Below are 21,829 nucleotides of genomic sequence, written 5' to 3'. Positions count from 1 at the left end.
GTTAAGGGACTGGTGATTAAAAATTAAGGAATGCTATCCCTAGTTCTGACAGGGAATCCATTTTCTTACCCTCACAGCACCAGATGCAATAATGGCTATTTTGTGGGCTAGAACTTCGTCCTGTTATCAGCCTCAAAATCTCTCCCAATGAGAGCAATAAGCATGCTGGTATGTACTCTTCTGTAGGCAGTCAGGTTTTGTTTTTTCAAACTGTAAAATATACGGATCCACCTGGGTGCAGGTGTATCCAAGTAGAAAAGGAACAGACATGCAATACCACAGCTCCTTGCCCAGCCCACTCCTATAGTATATCAAAGTTTAAGAAAAATGCTCTTCAGAAAAGGCCGAGTGATGAATAAAGCATCTAGTAGTGTAATAGTATCCTATCAGTAATGTCGGATATTTTAATTTACACATTTAGAGCTAGAAGAGCACCTGACAGAGCTAGCATCAGAGTTTGACATCAATTTGACAGAGAACAGCTGCTTAGTCCTAGATTAGAAACATTTTCATTCAAGTTTCTCTTAGCAATTTATTTAGAAGACGTACCCAGAAAAGCCAAACTCTTTAATTGCATTAGAAAGCCAGTTCAAAGTTTCTGACTGGTTTTTAGGATTCTTTTGAGAGAAAGCCATAGCCACAACCTGGAACACAAGAGAGTTAAGTGTAAATTTTCATTGGTAAACCAGGTGATAAAGCAATGTAATAAAGGAGTGAAGACACCTGCAAAAAGCACAGGGCATTGCACTTAAACAGAAACAGGTGGGGTAACATACCAGGAAAAACTTGTTGTGTCACTGTAGCAGAATACAACTGCAACTGAACTAAACCAGAAGTTCCTGAAGTACTTAAAGGCAGCCAGAGATACATTTATTATAGATATGTACCTGCTTTGGCAGTATTTTAGCAAAATACTGATTTGCTACTCATTATTTCCTCTTTTGGAGGAACTTGTATTTAACTTCTGCCTTATCTTAAGTGCAAACAAATCACTGAGGCAATGGAAAAAGACCAAAGATTTCTGATTTTCTCCTCAGACCGAACACCCCACATACTATTTCTGATTTTATTTACTGGAAGAATACCTTTGCTGTTTGCTCACCTGCTCAGCAGTCCATGGCAACTGACACGCCTCTGCTATTGCTGTCATGGCTTCTTTTGCATTACTCCCACATTTCACATCACCAACTTTGTCTACAAGACCATCCAGCACAACCTGGGCTGAAGTTTTAGAGAAGTTTCCTTTCTGTGCAATCAGTGCAACTATATGCAGTTTCATCTGCATCACCTGGAACATCCATAAGAGCAAGGAAGTTAATCATGTCTTCATGTATTTTAGATGTCTTTTTTAATTCTATGTATTTATAGATAGATATATAAAACTGTATGTATTTGTGGGTAAATACAAATGTATATGTAAAATATGTATATATACATTTGAATATATATGAGTGTGTTCACATAAGAGTATTTATGTACACAAATACATATTTTATATACACACACTGGTATGTATATGGGTTTGTGTGTCTACATATAAATACATATTTTTATATCTATATATATAAAATAAAATTGGGCAGCTGTTATCTACTTTCAGAACTTATACATACACATATCCACACACACACACACACGTGTCTACACATACCCCCCCACCCCCTTCTACACATACATAAGTATGCCCAGCCTTCCTGGGCAGGTGCTCTTAGAAGCACAGGAGAAGGCCATCTCGAAAAATGAGCAGACAGGGAAGAAGACCAGCCTGGCTAAATAGAGAGCTTTGGCTGGACCTCAGGAAAAAAAGGAAAGTTTACATTCTCTGCAAAAGGGGTTTGGCAACTTATAAGGACTATCAAGATATAACAAAGCTATATAGGGGGAAAATGAGAAGGGCCAAAGCTCAATCAGAACTCAGCTTGGCCACTGCAGTTAAAGACAATAAGAAGAGATTCTTTCAGTATATCAATAGAAAAAGGAAGACTAGGGAAAATGTAGGCCCTCTGGTGAATGAGGCAGGTGCCCTAGTGGTGGAAGACACAGAGAAGGCAGAGTTACTGAATGCCTTCTTTTCTTCGGTCTTCACTGCTAAAGCTGTCCCTCATGAATCCCATACCCTGGAGGCAAGGGGGAAGGTCTGGAGAGGAAGACCTTCCTTCAGTTGAGGAGGACCGGGTCAGAGACCACTTGGCCAAGCTGGACATTCACAAGTCCATGGGCCCTGACGGGATGCACCCACGAGTGCTGAGAGAGCTGGCGGATGTTATTGCTAGACCACTCTACATCATCTTTGAACAGTCATTGAGAACAGGAGAGGTGCCTGAGGACTGGAGGAAGGCTGACAACACTCTGATCTTCAAAAAAGGCAAGAAGGAGGACCCAGGGAACTACAGACCAGTTAGTCTCACCTCTGTCCCTGGGAAGGTAATGGAGCGACTCATTCTGGATGTCATCTCCAAACACATTGAGGAAGTATGGGCTAGATGAGGTGACAGTGAGGTGGATTGAGAGTTGGCTGCGGACAGAACTCAGAGGGTTGTGATCAGCGGCACAGAGTCTAGTTGGAGGCCTGTAACCAGTGGTGTCCCCCAGGGGTCAATACTTGGTCCAATCTTGTTTAATATATTCATTAATGACCTGGATGAGGGGACAGAGTGTATCCTCAGCAAGTTCGCTGATGATACCAAACTGGGAGGGGTGGCTGACACCCCAGAGGGCCGTGCTGCCATCCAGCGTGACCTGGACAGGCTGGAGAGCTGGGCAGAGAAGAATCTAATGAGGTTCAACAAAAGCAAGTGCAAGGTCCTGTGCCTGGGGAGGAAGAATGCTAGGCGGACCTGCTGGGAAGTAGCTCGGAGGAGAAGGATCTGGGGGTCGTGGTAGACAGTAAATTATCCATGACCCAGCAATGTGCCCTTGTTGCCAAAAAGGCCAATGGAATCCTGGGCTGCATAGGGAAGAGTGTGGCCAATAGGTCGAGGGAGGTCATTCTCCCCCTCTACTCTGCACTGCTGAGGCCACAACTGGAATACTGTGTCCAGTTTTGGGCTCCCCAGTTCAAGAGGGACAGGGAACTGCTGGAGCAAGTCCAGCAAAGGGCAACTAAGATGATTAAGGGCTTGGAGCATCTGCCTTATGAGGAAAGGCTGAGAGAGCTGGGACTCTTTAGCCTGGAGCAGAGAAGGCTGAGGGGAGACCTTATTATGGCATACAAGTATCTAAAGGGTGCGTTGAAGGAGGATGGAGCCAGGCTCTTTTCAATGGTTTCCGGTGATAGGATGAGGGGCAATGGGCACAAGTTAGAACATAGAAAGTTCCGTTCAAATACAAGGAAAAGCTTCTTTACGGTGACACAGGCTGCCCAAGGAGATGGTGGAGTCCCCTTCTCCAAGATTTCCAAGATTTTCAAGAAAATCTCAAGAAAGAGATTTTCAAGACCCGCCTGGATGCAGTAATGTGCTCTAGGCAATCCTGCTTTAGCAGGGGAGTTGGACTAGATGATCTCTAGAGGTCCCTTCCAACTCTGAAACTCTACAATTCCGTGATATGCATATAGGTATCTTCAAATGTTGTCTCTAAGTCTCAACCATCAGCAGAAATAAAATCTAATTTCAGAATTTACATTCTCATTGACCACTGCGGTCATGGTGCTAGGATGGTCATCAATGACATATATGCACCTGCAGCCTTTTCGTTGGCAATACAGCCTACATTAACAAAAATAGTCTGTTAGTTACTGAAAGATAATATATTACCTGAAAATTTGTTTCCTTCCAACCAGGTTTCTTGGCCAACATTCTTACTAGAGCTTGGCAAGGCATTTCACTTCTCTCCATAAGCTCAACAGCCTAAAGGATAAACATTAAGTTAGCTAGTGGGTCACAAGTGATACAAAACCCAAAACACAAAGAGAAGTTCTCAACTGTCCTGTAAATATTTTCTTAATGCTGAACTAAATTGTAGAAATTCACAGCATAAGAATTTACCTGAAGGCCCTTACTACAAGACCCACTTTTATAGGGAACCCATTTTACAGGGACTGAGCCAACATTTAAACTACAGCATTCACACTGCTACACTTTGTACATTCTTTAACAAGTGTCCTTACAACCACTATCGGCCATTCCACCCCTGGGAATTTAACACTTAACTGAAAAAAAGAACCACCCCAAAACAACCAAACCCCCAAGCAAGCAGCCTTTTTCTTTTTTTTCCTTTTAAGATGAGGTATACTGCACATCTTTCACATTGGAATGCTGACTACAGAGCAGAGATTAAGCCTGAATGTAATTTAAATTACTGTTTTCACTTGTTGTAGGGCCTATTCATTCCACTGAAACTGTAACATCTTAACATTTAAGTAAAGCTGGCTTCTGTAGCAGCATTTCAGTGCAGCCAGTCACCGTTTCATTATTTTAGTCACTTTTTCCACTAAAATATTAAAACACAGTTGTAACTGTAATAGTGTAGTGGTACAAACTATTTGTACACCTATAATTGATGCTTTTCTGAATGTGAACTCTCAAAGTCTTATGACAGATACCATGGGAAGAAAGCCAGGTTTCACATTTGAGGGGCACATGATGATTTTTTTGTTTGTGACTACATGAAGCGCTCACCACCAGCTGTGAAGACTGCTGGCATTGTATAAGGCTTCAAACATCAACTATTTGCCAAGTGAAATTTTAGTATTATGATCAATTGCTGCTGAACATACAATCAGCAGGGATTTACTTGCAATTGGCTTTGTCCAGTCATTGCAAAACTTTGTTTAAACCTAGTTACCTGAGAGGTTAAGCTTTAGAATTAGTGTTTTACAAAGACCTCTATCCATCCTCAATCCACATACAAACATTTTTGACAAAAGCATAACTATCTACATTAAACTAAAAGACTTACTCCACTATTGCTATGGAATAAGAGCCAATTTAAACTATATAAGCCACTTGGATTAAACAATACTTGCAAAAGACATCTAAAGTGCTGACATATCACTACTACTGGGATATCTATTAAAAGAGCTAGCAGTCCTAAGAAGTTGAAGAAATTATTGCTTGCTTTCTCTTTCCCTACCCGCCTTTCTTCTTATCAAGTGCTACAAACGTACCTTCTGAAACTCCTCCATGCAGGCAAGCCTCTCTTTCCAGTTACCACTGTCCAACTGCTGGATACAAGAAGCTGGAAGGACAGCAGCAGCTTTCTCTTCACATACTTCTATCTGCAGACAGATCAGAACAAGGTTAACACCCCACTATATGTACTCCTTCAGAGGGGGGTGGCAGCCTTAAGGACAGGTAATATACTGGAATTATCCTTACACTGTGGTGCATTTACAAAATATGAAAAATTTTCTGCTGTATGTTCAAAGATTTTGTATGGACTATAGTTCAGGGGCCTTATGAATTTAGGAAGCTGATAAATTCTACTGCAACAGAAAAAGCGATCCCTGAGAAGCATGATAAATTGTGCAGACAGTAAAAAATAATCCTGAGTAGCCACTATCTACTTACAGAATCAAGCACAGGTAACCGAAAAGTTGCAAGATAATTTTGTATGAAGTCTGAATAAACATTCACGGCAATGAACCTGTGGTTGATAAGAGTGGATAGATGATACACCCTATTATATTAGCATGATTTATTGCTTAGTGTCTTATATGTCCTGGTACCAACAACAGCCTGAAGAACAGGTGCATTTACCAGAATATACTGAATATCCATTTAATCAGTTTTAAATTCCATTTATTTATATGTATTGCTTTCCCTTATCCTAACAAAAAACACCCAACCTCAGTGAAAAATTCTGTAGTAGCTGAACAACTGATTAACCAAACCTACTTATATAGAGGACTTCTTATTTCAAAAAATAGCAGAATACTCACCGAGAGCTCTGATTCAAATATTTCTTTGGTCTCAGGACCCTTCTTGCCTTTAGCCCCAGCACCTCCCATGCCTGCAGCTGCAGCTGGTTTGCCTTTCTTGGGTGGGCCCCCAGACTAGAAGGGAAATGGACAAGTTAGCCAAGATCAAACATGTCTCTAGCTCATCAGATACCAAATGAACTGCTGTTTTTCCACACTTCTACACTCTAACATCAATACATACATATCTCTCTAGTACCATAACAGCTGCAGGCAAAGAAACAGTTTTCTGCTAGAGCTTATTTAATTCATATGTTGCTTTCAGATAACTCGGTTTTATAAAACACGTACAGTAACAAGGACACACAAGACCATGAAAGATGAAAAGGGAAAGAATGTATGTATTTGTGAAGGTTCAGGAAATAATGAATTCATCTATATATTTGCTGATGGATACCAACTAGTTATTAAACTAGTGACTGGTGTCTCTTTTCCGGGCTACCAGAGTATAAATAGATTTTACAAAGTATGATCCATTCTACTATTCACTTCCAGGTTTCCCACGTGGAGAAATAAGTAGGGTACTATAAAGACCACCTATAGTGCTACTTAAGTCAATTTTTAAAATCCAAATAATAATTTGAAATTAATACAGGCTAATGGTTCAAATTATTTATGATAACAAAGTAAAAACAACCCTGAAGAGAATACTCAACACTTAAGTAACCTTGCTTGTTATAAGAAGAAACCTTGACTTCAGCCAAATATTATTATATCACCACAGAGCACATTAACGTTACAACATCTGCAGCTCCTTTGAATGCCTCCAGTGGCGCATCACTATTTCAATATCAAAATCCGCATCACTATTTCAATATCAAAATCCGCATCACTATTTCAATATCAAAATCCGCATCACTATTTCAATATCAAAATCCGCATCACTATTTCAATATCAAAATCCGCATCACTATTTCAATATCAAAATCCGCATCACTATTTCAATATCAAAATCCGCATCACTATTTCAATATCAAAATCCGCATCACTATTTCAATATCAAAATCCGCATCACTATTTCAATATCAAAATCCGCATCACTATTTCAATATCAAAATCCGCTATTAAGATGTAAGTGACAAGACATTTTGTATCATTAAAAATGATATTTCAGCAAGTACATTTTCAGACAGTCACAGATTCTTTTTATTGTTGGGCTCACCTACTACAAAAGGACAGCGATTCCTCAGTGGAAGACAACATTCAAACAAGGCCACCTTTGGTCTTCAATAAGCAACTAGATGCAATCACAGACAACTGTGATTGTCAGACAACCTCTTGGCAATCTCTTACCTTTGCGGTGGGTGCTTTTTTCAGGGGTCCTGGTTTGGTTGCCGCATCTTTTGCTTCTTTATCTCCACCAGTCCCTGAAAGAGCAGGGGTCTTCCCAGTAATAGGCTTCCCTTCTTTTTTCTCAGCAGCTCCTCCTGTCTTTTTACCATAAACCAGTTCTACCTTCTCAGCACACTCTTTAATCTGAAAAGCAGTTAAATAACAAAAAAGAGAGGAAAAAGGGGAAAAAAAGAAAAAAGCTATTTAGCTGCCACAACTGGATGTACAGTGCCCCTTTAACAGCATTGGCTCAAACTTGATGACTCTGGAAAAAGCGTCAAGAGTTTAAGCTGTTTACTTCGCAAAACTTTGTTATTTTGTTCCTTACAGTAGTAATGTTAACCAGTCAATGGCATCAGCCACCACTGTATTGCTAGAATAAATTTTCCTAGTTCAAGATGAAGTGCATTTATACACACAGAAAGCCTTGACACCCCCCTCAATACTTCTAGATGCTCTAAAGACTAATTTTTAGCACCTTAAATTATAAAGTCATTCAGACAACGAACCTGTCAAGCTTATGCAAAAGCATGAAAACTTTGTTGTTGGAAAGTAAGTCTTTAATACCAAATCCTGTCTAGTAACATAGAATTAGACCACAGGGTTATGGCCTAAAACCCTGAACTTTTTTTCCAGACAGAGAAAATGTTCAAAAAAAAAAAAAAAAAAACCACAAAAACCCCACAATCAACCAACCAAACCCCAAATCAAACCTCACAACCCACCTCATCGATAATAAAGCCTTGAAGCCAAACAGACACATTACATAGGAATGAAAAGGTGTAATGTTAACATACTAATGCCTTTTAGGTAGTGAAAGTCAAAGAAAAGATGTTTGATAATACAGCAAGAAATAAAGATATTTCCAAATTCCCTGCAACATCAGCAACTTTTAAGTAAAAAAAAGTTTTCAAAAATCTGTGCTGAAAGTCATTGGCTAAAGCATCCTCTTTTGTCTCCTCTAGCCTACGATGCATCTTAAAGGGAATTGCCTTTTTTTTTTTTTTAAACACAACATTTATGACAACAAACTCACCCGATCAAGCTTTAATTTGTCTACATCTGCTAGAAAAGGATTCACAGCTTTCTCTCCAGCCACTTTCAAGGCAGTGCCTAATGCTTCAAATCCAGCATCTCTTACTTCAGGAGCAGAATCATTGATATGCTTCAGAGAAAAAATTTGTATCATATGAATTGCAGCTCATATCTAAACAGATCCTTAAATCCTTCTTCTGTAAGAACCCCCTCCCCTTTTTAAAAATCTACATCTACTACAGAATAATCCTTAACATTCCACTGCAGAGAAAAAAAAAAAAAAAAAAAAAGGCTGGTTTTCACTTCTGTTTTCCCATGAACTGATCAAGCCTACTCTTTCTCAGACATAGCCAGTTTCCCCATCTTTGGATCTTTCACACAAGAGGGTAAACATTCATGCTTTAATAGATACTGCAACACTATGAAAGTTCACAAGGAGTTTGAAGCTCTGCAACCCTGTTCAGATCTCCACTTTTGGAGCCAGGGATGTTTCCTATAACAAGGAAAGGGCTATTTTGCCATGAGAACAAAGTACACATCATTATTATTTACACTGATAAATGCTCTAGTATAACTGCAGTGTATGAAGCAATGATGGTTCTTTTCTCCATGGCAAGTGATATGTAGCATTCCAACAAAAGTTTGCTAGTGATGTCTGCAAGAAACAAGTGCCCAGAAATTTAACAGTTGCAAATCACTGTCTATTATAAACTTGGTGAGTCTTCAGTCTCAGAGATGCTAAGAAAAAGGAGACCAAGTTGTTTCCATGACTGACAGTCATCTTCAAGTTTGACATCAGTCAAAACTGACTAATGGCTACACAGTACCCAAGAACTCTTTAGTCCTTGCACTACCAGAGGGGTCTTTCTCCCAAAACAATCTGAAGCTTCACAACAGTGCTTGAGTCAATGACAGAAGTACCAACTCCTCCTGCTTTACCTTGAGAAGTGCAGCACAGAAAGGTTTTAACAGGCTTTTTGGCAGAGTAGAAGGCGTGCAGTGACGGAAGCTTCTTGCAATGAAAAGGGATGTTTGTTGTTTAATCGTTGGGTTTTTGTTGTCCATCACTGCCAACACATCTTCACTTATGTTCTGCAACGTGGTCTACAGTGTTGGATAAAGAAGTCATTAGTTTCAGTAAAGCAAGACAAAGGCAAATCAAAATCAGAGACCAATTCTCAGACAGCAGGAAAATTGTCACTTTTACTTACTGTAAGAAAGATTGCATCAATGGCCTCCTGCAGTGCCTGCACTACCTGAGGCTTCTTCTCTTTAAATTTCTCCAAGATTGTTGGAACAACCTACGGAAAAGTGAAAAAGAAACAAAGAAGTCAATCCACTCTCCAGACATATAACTGGAGAGCCTGACAGTCTGCTCCCTAGTATTTTGCAGAGAAGCAAATAATGCAAACATCACTACTGCCCCCTCCAGGAGTATACAACAGCAGTATGAACTAGTTTATTCTAGCTGCTCTCCAATATTAAATTCATTCAGTGAATCTATTAAAAAATGTAATTTTTTTTTTTTTTTTAGCAATTTCATAGCAAAGCTAAAAAAAAGGCAGATACACAACTTCACATTACTACAGATCAATACTCTGGCTCTACTGGTCTGGAACACAGAGCAATAAAATGGGAATTAAACAATTTCACAGCACAGAGCGCTGAGCTCTTGTACTATAAGAATTCAAGAAGGGATATAACCTGTCCCATCTTTCCCAACTTCCTGACAGCACTCAGCATGGCTCATTAAGAAGCCCTCATCTGACCCACAACTGACAAGACCATGGTTCTAAAGCAACCTGAATTCTTCCTGGAGCAGTATTTTTCACCTTGAAAAAGCACACCTGGCACTAAACTATGCCATAATGGCATTTATTTCACAGCAATTTATACCCAGTCTAGATGTTCAGTCAGTCACTGATGAAAAATAAAATAAAAAAAATAATCAGCAGACATTCTCACACACCAGTAATACGAGCGGCTCCATTTAAACATGGTCTCTGTAATAGCAAAAACTTCTGTCAGTGAGCCAGAAACATGCAGAGCTTTTAACTGTGGAAAGCAGGCTATTTTCAAGATTTCCATAAACCTAACACAGTTCATAGTTTAGAAGCAGTCTGACACCTTACAGAAGTTACAAACTCTTGCATAATACAAAATAGATTTTCCACAGATAATGCTTTCTACTCAGAAGCTAACTATGATATCTCAACCCCTTGCAACACAGTGACCTAGGCTCATCTGGTATCCCTTGCTGGGCTGTAACTTGCAAATTCCCTGTTCACAAAGACTTTAGCACTAAAAATCCCCTTCAATTAATACAGAGTAGCACCACAAAGACCTTCATACATTCTACTGCAGGTGCTAGATACCACTAAACCCTGCAGAGAACAAAGTCATAGGAAGGAGCTATTTAAAATCATTAAGTCTCTGTTTTAGAAAATGCTGACAGCTAGAACAAATATTTTTTTAAGCAGCTGTATCCTACGTGAGAGGGAGGGAAAGAAAAAAGTCAGTCCAGGGCTCCAAAGGCAGTCAATAGAAGTGAAGTTGGGCCACATACACTCAATTACAGTGAATAGTATGGTTCTATGCTTGATTTCATCACTCTTGTTTTAACATAGCCTGCAGACTTTTACATTATAGTCCTATATTTAAATAATTGAGTTTATAATAATCCCACAACTCTAGCAACAGTTTGTTCTATACCACTTTGAATTCCCACTCAGGAGAAATTTACATCTTCCTCACTAGTAAATAAACCCAGTAAACAAATCAAGTGAACTGGTAAAAAAGAGTGCTGAGATTATGCAACTCATAGTTACCATTACAGTACTGAAAATGTCAACTTCTCAACGCCATTTGCTTGACAACTGTGGAGCGATACCCTTATTTCAGAAGCTTGGCTTTTTCAACACTAACTCTGTAGCTACGAAGGTTAACCTTTAAAACACAAATCAAGTGTAACCACATGTAAGAATGCTTCTTACAACTACAGACAGCTTTCAGAATGAAAGAGACTTCCTCCAAACTGTTGTTCAGAGTTCAGGAGACTTGAATGTTTCTGAAGCTGTGAGATTCAGTAACTTTCCAACTCATCGCAAGATGTAACATTACCAGTAGGCAGACACATCAGATCTCTCGTCTCTAAACTCTACCCCCATCACTCTCGCTTTTCACAAGAAAAATTTGATTGAACAGCTTAAAGAATACAGCAACAGAGGTTTGAGAAACAAGCAAGATAACTGCAACTAATTAAAAGCTCCCTTTCTTTCCAGGGACTAGTGAAGATTCCCCATATTCCCTGTTATTCCCTGTTCCCCATATTAGCTGTTGGTTAAGAGAAGAGTACCAAAGGAGAACAGAGAAGAGCATTGAGCTACATCACCAGAATATTTCGGTACGAAAAATCTCAGCGGTTTGGCTATTTACAGCAGGCAAGAAAAAGAAACCACAAAACCCAACAACCAAAAAAAATCCACCACCAACCCTCCACCAACATTCAAAAACCCCCAACCAACCAAAAACATACACCATGAAGCTGCTAAGTAGAATTCAGGTTCAGAAGCTACTTTTTCCACTGTGGCCTACAAATGCATTTCTGTGGGCGTATCTCCAGGATAAGGTAATGTAAATAAAGTTCGTTTCATGGCACAGTAATTCAGAGTTGTCTTAGTACAGCAAATTTATTCCAACAGTAAGTTTCACGTTGCTGAATGTGAACAAACAAGGCCTTTTTAATCTTAAGCTGCAAGAGACCTTGGCAGACATTTCACTGCTTACTCCATTAAGGGGTCAGTAAGCATTCATAATTGTACAAAGAATACCTTTGATAAATACCAAGGTTTGACAGAGGTGGGGAAAAAGTACTTCCTGGTGTCCAGCATCGATAAAAAAAAAAGTACATACTCTTACTTACATGCCCTGCATACTGTCCAAATTTCTTTCGGAGGCCAGTAGCTAGTCCAGCAAGGCATTTAGCAGCCAAAGCAACTAACATAACATTTGTATCCTTTCCAACAACCTGAAAAGAAAAAACAAACAAACCAACCAACCAAAGTTAAAGACTGAAAATCCAAGTTTCAGAGAGTTGGAAGACTTTCTTAGAATAGTCAGTGGGCCACTGATTGGGTTATTTCCACCATTGTTCCAGCTTATAATTTTCTACTTGTATTATCTCTACTGTAACTTTTAAAGTATAATACAAATAGTTACAAAAAATATTAAACCATACCTGCACTCTGGGTTTTATTTATTACCTTTTTGAGAACTTTCACCAAGTCTGCATAGTCTCCTGATTCCAATTTGGGATTTTTCACCAGCAGTTCAACAGCTTCTAGAGCTTCTTTCCTTTCTTGCCACTTTTTTGCTTCCTGCAGAGCAAATTTACATTCTTTTATAAACGCACACACTTCTGGAGGAGAATACTTGCCACAAACCATAGATTTTGAAACTCAATCCTATCCCAAGAAAGCCAAAGTCTCCCTGCAGTTCAACATCAATAACTGCAATGAAATACGAAATACAGTCCTTTCCCACGACATCTCAGCTCCTTAAAGTTACAGCTTTCTTGCTGCTAAATCAAGTTTTGAGACTTATTTACGATAGTCTATATTTTACTTACACTAGTCTGTTATTATCCATGTAGAATTAAAGCATACATTGCAGAACGCCAGTAAGTCTTAAGACTCATTAGCTCCATATGTCATAGAATTAACTCATAGTATTTAAGTTTATGCTTACTATTTTCTCATAGAAGTCTTTGGGAAGCTTGGAAAGTATTTCTACAGCTTCAAGCAACTCATATGCATCTACTTGTGGTACTGCCTCTTCCTCATCATCACCTCCTGCAACCCGAAGAGAGAAAAATATAAGCAGAATGACAAATGAAATTGACTACAGCACCTCCTAAGGCTCATATTTTAAAAAGTACTATCAGTAGTTGTGATTTTGCTATTCCAAAGGACACATACTCATATAAAGTTTTTGCCCCAGCCACATTTTCTTCTTGTGTACTGCAACCCAAATGTTTTGCACCAGTTTGAGTAAAACCATCTTTACAATTTAGCGCATTCCTTCACAAATAATATACCAGTGATATACTTCCTAATGTAGTTCAGAGATTAAATAATTTACCTCCATCTGCATCTCCTCCAACTGCCTGCTGCTGCTCAAATTTTGCTTTCAGCTCCTGTTGGGAACGCAGGAACCTGGTCTGCTTAGGAGCAGCTGATGACACTTTGACCCATTCTTCTTCCAGTTCTTTTAGCTGCCAAAAGGGAAAAGAATCATCATATCAGAGACATTTTGTACATACCCCAATACAAGCAATGTTTCATAGAAAGCAATGGAGTTTTCCCATTTCAAAGCCAAGATAGCACTACCTTTCAATTTCTTTTTTCTGCCACCAAAGAAGTGACTTCCCCTTCACATTCACTGTTCAGAAGCTTTTGACGCAGTATATCCACAGAATAGAATATCATCAACAAAAATATCAATGCAAAGCATTTACATAAGAACAAACTGTAGAACAGTCAGAGTGGTGTGTCTCCTCTGTAGAAGCTTTAAAATAAAAGTAGCTGAGCATGAAGGAAGATCTTTTTGTTACAGCCATGCTATTGTTACACACTAAAACTAAGATGAAACAAACATGTTGAGCTACATTTGATGAGACAGTTTGGTTTTTGGTTTTGTTTTTTTTTTTGTTTGTTTGTTTGTTTTTTGGGTTTGTTTTTTTTTTTTTCCCCAAACCATGCCTTTTCCCAGAAAGTTACTGCTTTCCACCTGAAAACAATTAAACACAAGCGGATAGGAGGGAAGGATGTATAAAGAATTTATAATTTATTTAAAAATAACAGAACGTTCCATCTCCAATGGATGGATTTACTTCATAATGTAATGCCACTTCCTGAAGTGGAACAGTCACATCCTGAGCACCACCAGAACAAGTCTGAAGGGCTGCATACAGGAAAAGACTTCAGGAAAAGAGAAAACTGAGAAGGAAAATGGTTGACTTGAAGACTTGCAGTGCAGAGGTCTTTTATAAGGGTAGGTGGGGTTAGCTGTCCAAGGGTTAGGTGTCCAAGAAATACCATTCTACTTCTCAAATCCTCTCCTCAGTTTCAATATGCTTCCCCCCCACAGCTTCATATATATTCACAGCAACAAAACATTGTCATAATTTCTTTAAAAATAACAGAGGGAGTAAAGTTTTAGGTAAAGTTAAAAAATAAAGCTAACAAATAACATTGCTGTTACTGAAAAAATTCCAGCTTTGACTTTAAGAATGACTAACATCAAAGGATCAGGGAGGGTGAGCATGGAAGTAGTTTCTCAAGTGTTTGGATATAGAACTACTTTCGGCCTACCTGAACAGAATTTATGTTCTGCAATGGAGGTCTCAGAGCATCCCTTATCCAACGGTAGATCTCCACAGCAAGGAGTTTGGCTTCATCTCGAACAGCCTTTTCCCGAGACTCAAAAAGTTTTGGCAATACTTTAATGATTGGCTTCAGTGAGATTATTTTTGAACCAAATTCACTGAAAGTTAAAAACATGGAATAGCATCAGTGTCCAAGTAGGAACCAAAGAGTGATCAACGAATTTTTTTTTTTTTTAAACAATCTATAAAATGCTTCCAGTGTGCATTTAGAGATTGTTTCATTTACTCAAATAATTATTATAGTTATTATTTTGTGAAGCTACTAAGCTACTGTAAAATTTAAAGAATATTTGCCCTATCATAATTACCCTCCATACCCATCTCGGAGTTACAAAATCAGGCCTCTGAAATGACTTCAAAGCACTTAATCCAATCTGCTGCTTAAATGTATTCCCTTGCTTTCGGGGCGGGGGAGAAAAAGAAAAAAGTGTCCTTAGACCAAAATTTGTATGACCTACTTTTTTTTTTTTTTTTAATCAGAATAGAATCTCCTTTGTCTATCCTTGGAGGCAAACAGCAGTAAAAGCATTAGTCACTTTTGCACTTGTTGGACCAGATAATTATAGTGAGCCTGGGTCATCGTCACAGAAAATACACGTGTTGAAATATGTACTGCTGAAAGGACACATAAAACAAGTTTCCCCAGCCAATCACCCTTCCCTGTCAGCAGATTCTACATCTCATTGAACTTAATACACTAAACTCCCTTTTCCAATCACAGCTAAATGAGAACACAAGAACTTTCTCTTCATAAAGTTCACTGCTACAGTTCTTAAAGCATCACATCTAATCACCTTAGAAGCCATACATTTTTTCGATTCAGAAACATTTCTTTTCCTTGAGAATTCTGAAGTAACCTTTCCAATGACACCTTTTCTTCTGCTTCCCTCCAATCAAGTACCACATGAAAAAACTAGTAAAAATGGCTGCTCAGGAAACAAACTTGCATATCTCACTTTCCAAAAATTCTAGTGCTAAACATTTAAACATAAATTAATAAACAATTTTAAACATTTAAACAAATTCTAGTACTAAACGTGAGTATAAAAACCTGCAAAAGGGGCTCCAATCTTAGAAACAGCGCAACTTAAATGCAGAATACGAACAAATGAGTTGCCCAAGATTTTTATTTTTCTACCATGACTCAAAAAAGAGCATATTAGGAAAAGCCCCTATGCAAATTCTCTTATTATCTAATTAATATAATACTATCCGATTCATACACCACCACAAAAAGAATAGAAACCTTAGCACAAGATAAAAAACACAAGCAGCTAACTAGTTATACACTCAAGCTACCCACCTAGGCACAACACAGAAATTGTTATCAATGCAGAAACCCTGTCAAAGCACAAGACAAATTTAGGCAGCAACACAGCTCAGAAGCAGAAGACAAAAGTTCAGTCAATAGGGCTCCATGAAAGAATTTGATCTTGCCATCTCAAAGATCATAAAATACTGCATATAAAAAAAACAGGCAGATCTGGCATAATTTATAGACATGGTTAGTTGAAAGATATCAAGGAAGGTTATGCAAATTTCTAATTACACTTTACTGTTAAAAGGACATTTGATTAGGTAAGGCAATTTAAAATACCTAAAATATATTCTTAAATGTGGGACAGTAGTTTCGTGTGGTAGAAGCTCAGATAATGTGCTAAGTACAATGCTTTAGATTTTTAATAGAGAAGCCTGAAACAATTAGTTTAACATGGACCATCTACACATGTTCTTCAGCAAGTTGTCTAAAAAAATACCTAACATAGGACACCCTCTGTCTATATTGTAGAATTGTCACATGAACTACTTTTCTCAGGAAAAAAGCATTCTGTCCATTAATACTGAGGTTATCTGTTTCCTTTAAAAAAAAAAAAAAAAAAATCAAATGCAGTAAGCATACTTGAAGTGAAACAAAAAAAAGACGTTCCAAATCAATTCTTGAAACCAACTACCCATCCTAATTAAATTGGATTTGATTTTTAGGAAGCATTATCAGCTTTTCTTTTTAATAAAGAAATTATTATATGGACAATGGAAACCTACTGTGCAACGAGCTTTTTTCTTTTCTTCCAAAAAGACACACAGTGTACCCAATTAAAGATGCTCACATCAGTGAGGAAAGCATTGGGTTTTTTTTTTTGGTTTTTTGTTTTTTTTTTTTTTTTTTTTAAAAAAGACTACATTTTAGTTTTCCCATCAGTGAGTTTATTTCAGCTATTCAGAAGAGAAGCTCCAGTCTGGAACAAGATACATTAAACCTGCCCTTCTTTCAGACATCCATTGTGAAACATAAGTTTGGTAAACAGTTGCCATGAAGGAAAGTGATTCAGATGAGGCTTGTACAACAAAGATATCCCTCATATCTAACAAATCCCATCATGCTGTCAACTGTTGTTGCCAAAAAAAAAAATATCAGTTCAGTAAAGATACATCCTATTCAACAATAACAAGGGCCTGCTAAGAAGACTTCAGCAACAAATCAGAGTATACATATTGCTGGGGTGAGCAGGCAGGGGGGAACAAACCATGAACTAAAAGCTTACCTTAGTGCTTTCCTCAGTGTCTCTATACATGCTACTATGATTTTTGGGTTTTTGTTGTCCAGACCCTTCAGTAATTCTTCTTGTACTGCCTCCCCTTTCTCAATTTCTATATACATTAGACATATATCTAAACCCAGCTCTTTTGCTCTGGCTTTTGGCTGATTGAACACTTTATTTACAACTCCAGATGCTACTTCTCCTGTTGTCCTGAAAGATGAGAGAGTGTTACTTTTAGAACACTTAAGTGAAGCAGGTGTTCTACACCATTATCTACAGACAAAAGCACACACAACACCCAAAACTCAGCAAGTCCTCATATAACAGGGAATAAATTCTAAGTTAACTTTGAATGTAATAACCTTTTGTAAGAGGTGATTTCAACCTCTAGTTTAATCAAAAGAACTCCTTGAGATTGAGCGCTAGTTAACTTTCTCCTAGTGCTGGAATACACCAGACAGTGAATAGTAGACATTTTCTCAAAAGTGCATTCATTAATAACATACATTAGTTAAAGTCCAAATATAAATGCCATTTCCTGCAATTCCATTCATTACAGTTAACTAACATATAGCATTGGTACATAATCACAGCACACAGTATTTATTTAGTTGATTGGAAGCTTTGAAATAATTTACTTCACTTCTAAATCAAGGGGTTTGGAAGGTTGTTAGGTTTTTAAGCAAAGCCTTGGGTTTATTTGTTTTTTTAAATAAGACATTCAATTAATCAGGTCACAAAGTCATTGCATCAAAGCACTGATCTGGTCTATTAGGTGTTTTTATTTCATCCTCAGGAGTACAGGCTATTTCATGGGCTAAACAACAGTGAAATACCAACAAACATCCTGTGAAGAAACTGGCAGGTATGAAGACTGATATTGCTTAAGCTGGATGCAACATCGCATAAACATAACTACATTTTATTTCATGAATGAATAACAAATATCTCCATGGAAAAAAAGGCTCCCTGTATGTACAGATTGAGATTGTTTCTGTCAAACAAAAACAGGGATTCCAGTTCACAGCACCTATATCACCAAATTAATGATTCACTTTCTCTACCCCTTCAGAAATCTTTACTACTGCCTTTAAAAGTTTCTTTGAACATTGTAAGCAATTTCTGACAAGCTAATATGCACATGGAGGCCATCTACAAGGACAGTCTACCATTCAGCAAATTCTCTAAACCAGAAAGCAAGTTCTGCTCTCAACAGTAAAGATCAGAATCATTAGTTGCCACTGCACAATTTATCTGCAGCCTTTCTCAGAGAGGCACATTAAACTATCATAGCAGCCTACTAATAGTAAGAAAAGGATACTTACTTCCCAGCTACATGAGCATTTTCAACATAAGCGAGAGCTGCTTCCAGACCTTTCAACTGAGCCACTGCATTGGAGTCTGTCACAAATTTTTTTATCAGTCCAAGATACTTGGACCATTCCGGACTCTTTTCATCATCTATCTTCTGGAAGAGCTTAAGGGCTTCTTCATAACCATTTAATCTGGCTTTCCACAGCTGAAAGTAGAAACCAGGCATTTAAATGTTGTGCTAGTACAATCTTAAATCACCAATTTTGCAAAATTCTTCAATCATAGTTGAAAGCATACTCGGTAAGCTGGCATCTGCAAGATTTCTCTTCAATGACTATATGAATAATGTGCAACAGGACAAAGTACTCGTTCCTCACCCGCCAAGAATGTTCTGGCTAGAGATGCCAGTCTTTCCCACTGCTCTTCATGAGCTCTAACAATCATTGATGAGTAGGTGGGAGCCCAACAATAGTTTCAGCTACAGATGAGTAATTTATTCACATGAATGAGTGCACTGATCTTTGAGAGTACAAGCTCACGCCACACAGATCATCATGCTACTAAGTTCTACTTAATAAATGTTATTCAGCCTCCAGGTTGGATAGAGCGGATGCAGTTTCAGACCTCTTATGCGCACACTGTGCGGATGTTGAGATTACCTAACTATGGTGTACTTAGACAGCAGAATACCACAGAATCATCACAGAAGAGATATGCAGCAAGCAAAACCCAAAGACAAGATTTCCTACCTTGTGTTCACATTTCTGGTCAATGGGCAGTTTCATCCACTCACTGTCGTCCCCCATTGTAATTCAGGTTCTCTCTATAATTACAGTAATTCCTGTGGAGATAGAGACAAGATAGAACATAGAAAAAATACGTGAGCTACTACCCACAACATACTTCTACTTAGAAAAAAACAACAAAACAAAGACAGTTCTGTAGCAAAACTACTGCTAATGCGCAACCCGCTCTCCCAAGCTTGTAATTATATTTAGATATGCAGTACTAAGACTAGATGACTATTCTGTTAGCCCTGGAAGGCTACCAGAAGCCATTAGAGCGCAGTGCAATTTGTAGTATTTCAGACACTAGGAGTGTCAGTCTGTGAAAGTTTTAGTAAGCAGAGCAGGCATGCAGAATATAACCTTATCTAAGCTTGAGGAAGAATATACTGTGATTAAGGTGCGAAAACAAAATGAGTACCCATCAACACTAGAAAACTGACTTTTACTGACACGTGCTTTCGGCAACAGGTGCTATGAATCAGTGTGAAAAAATAATCAGGTGCTAGTGTAAGGACAGCTATTTTAACAACTTTACAAACAGCACAATTGAAATGAGCAGTACTGCAAGAGGAACAAACCCCATTTTTGCAAGCTAGCCACTTTATACCCTAATTCTAATGTAGCTAGCATCAGCAACTGTCAACGATATCAATTTCTTACCACATGTAGGGCTCAAATCCTTACTCATTCAAGTTCCTAAGAGTTTTCCTCCTCTCCCCCACCTCCTTTCCTTTTTATTAAAACAGGACCATTAGGGTATGAAAGATGAGAACTCGGGCTCAATACCCAACTCTGACATGCTGTACAACTAACCTGACTGCTCAGAGAATAATGAGAGAATAATGCCTGATACAGGGAGATCAGCGCAATGAGAACAGCAGCAGCAATGAGAGGGCTCCCAAAATTATTTATACAAACAAACTCAAACCTAAGGAGTAACACATTCTAGCATACCAGTTCGAACGCATAGACAAAGATGACCAAAACTCTAAAAACTGGACAGCATATACAACAATTTATCGTTACAGTCATAAATACACCATACTAGCAGAATATTCCTAATGCAAATTCAGCCTATGCCAGCAAAAATGCATTTCACCTAATATACAGAGGTTAACCCCCAGAATTAGGAGTGCAATTTCACTGGTGTAAGTTAATATAAGCAATTTCTCCAAAGCCTTCTGTCAGCCACACAACACTAAGATACAGCTAACTTGAAAGCAAAATCAGGCTAGCAACAGCCCACAATAAAAACAATCTTTTTTTTCTTCCTTCCTGGATTAGCTAGAAGATACCAAAAAAAAAAAGAACAGCCCCCGCCCCCCCCCCCCCCCCCGTAATTTAAAACAAACAAACAAACAACCCCACGTAAAAACAAACCCCCAGCAGCCACCAACACACCCACCCACACCAAACTACACTAAATTTACCTTAAATATTTATAAATTCCTATGGATGTTAATACTAGTCTCCCTACAATTGCATAAACTTAGTGATTTACACAATGGCAAGATAATGAAGGTTAATGTCAGGACAGAAGTTGAATATGTTTGTTTATATGTGTAGTCAAGTATTATTATGGTTTACCCTTCTCATTTCATTAACAGTGATGCGGACACTTTTCCTTGACATCAGCAAAGTGGCAGAGAAGTTGGTTTTTTGTTTGTGTTTTTTTTTTTGTTGTTGTTGTTGTTTTTTTAAATAGAGAGGGCCAAAGATGAGGACTTAATTAACCCCTATAACTATAAACCATTGAGAATGAAGGGATCACTCTGTTCAACATGTAAGAAACGAAGTACACAGAAGTGAGGCTACTTGAAACCCATTCTAATGGACTGTTAATTCCAGCACACTATCTTTTTAAATGTACAACTTAAAAAAAAAAAAAAAAAAAAACACAAAAAAACAAACCACAACTACCTCTGGGTTAAATACCTGTCACTCCATTCCTCCATGTCCAGAATTGACATGAAAAAAGATACTCTGACTTAAAAGTTACAATGAAAATAAAACCCAAGTTTTGAAATGCCATACCAAAACCATAGAATCATTAGAGGTCAACAAGGCAAGTGAGTTACTACATCTTTTTGCACCAAAGTCCCACCAGCCTTTTGCAATGGAGCCTGCTTTCATCTGTTTAAACTCTTCTGAAACTACTGCTTTCTTTTTCTCTGCCTAAACCTCTCATTTGTTATATTATCCCTCCCTTCAGCCTACTGAGTGTTCAAAATTAAATACAAATCAACAGCCACTCGATTCAAATTCAATGCATTTTACCCATTTAAAAAAACAAAACAAACACACCCCCAAACCAAAAAAGAAAAAAAGCCACCCCACAAACAAAAGCAAGACACTCATGGCAAACCCGGAGGTGTGGGTAAAACTGTATCTAGTTTGATGACTGTGATGAGTTCTCTCCAGAAGAAAAAAAAAAAAAAAAAAAAAAAAGAGACTG

The 21,829-nt window shown here is 38.2% G+C and overlaps 1 protein-coding gene across 1 annotated transcript in view; it reads right to left on the bottom strand.

Annotated features, from left to right (window-relative positions):
* The window catches only part of CKAP5 (cytoskeleton associated protein 5), a 55,714-nt gene that overhangs the window by 25,632 nt on the left and 8,253 nt on the right, over positions 1-21,829 (bottom strand). The window contains exons 2-18 of the mRNA XM_082485702.1: positions 19,336-19,427; positions 18,598-18,791; positions 17,276-17,482; positions 14,659-14,830; positions 13,427-13,559; positions 13,034-13,137; positions 12,550-12,663; positions 12,210-12,314; positions 9,499-9,588; positions 9,227-9,391; positions 8,289-8,417; positions 7,214-7,396; positions 5,882-5,995; positions 5,108-5,218; positions 3,756-3,848; positions 1,103-1,288; positions 550-644 (exon numbers count right to left, since the gene is read on the bottom strand). Coding sequence (XP_082341828.1) covers positions 550-644; positions 1,103-1,288; positions 3,756-3,848; positions 5,108-5,218; positions 5,882-5,995; positions 7,214-7,396; positions 8,289-8,417; positions 9,227-9,391; positions 9,499-9,588; positions 12,210-12,314; positions 12,550-12,663; positions 13,034-13,137; positions 13,427-13,559; positions 14,659-14,830; positions 17,276-17,482; positions 18,598-18,791; positions 19,336-19,392 — 2,252 coding nt within the window. The 5' untranslated portion in view covers positions 19,393-19,427. The remainder of the gene's footprint in view (positions 1-549; positions 645-1,102; positions 1,289-3,755; positions 3,849-5,107; positions 5,219-5,881; positions 5,996-7,213; positions 7,397-8,288; positions 8,418-9,226; positions 9,392-9,498; positions 9,589-12,209; positions 12,315-12,549; positions 12,664-13,033; positions 13,138-13,426; positions 13,560-14,658; positions 14,831-17,275; positions 17,483-18,597; positions 18,792-19,335; positions 19,428-21,829) is intronic.

This window comes from Vanellus vanellus (assembly GCF_965231255.1).
Source record: "Vanellus vanellus genome assembly, chromosome: 6".
Classification (NCBI taxonomy): Eukaryota; Metazoa; Chordata; class Aves; order Charadriiformes; family Charadriidae; genus Vanellus; species Vanellus vanellus.
This window is presented reverse-complemented; position numbering and strand designations above follow the sequence as displayed.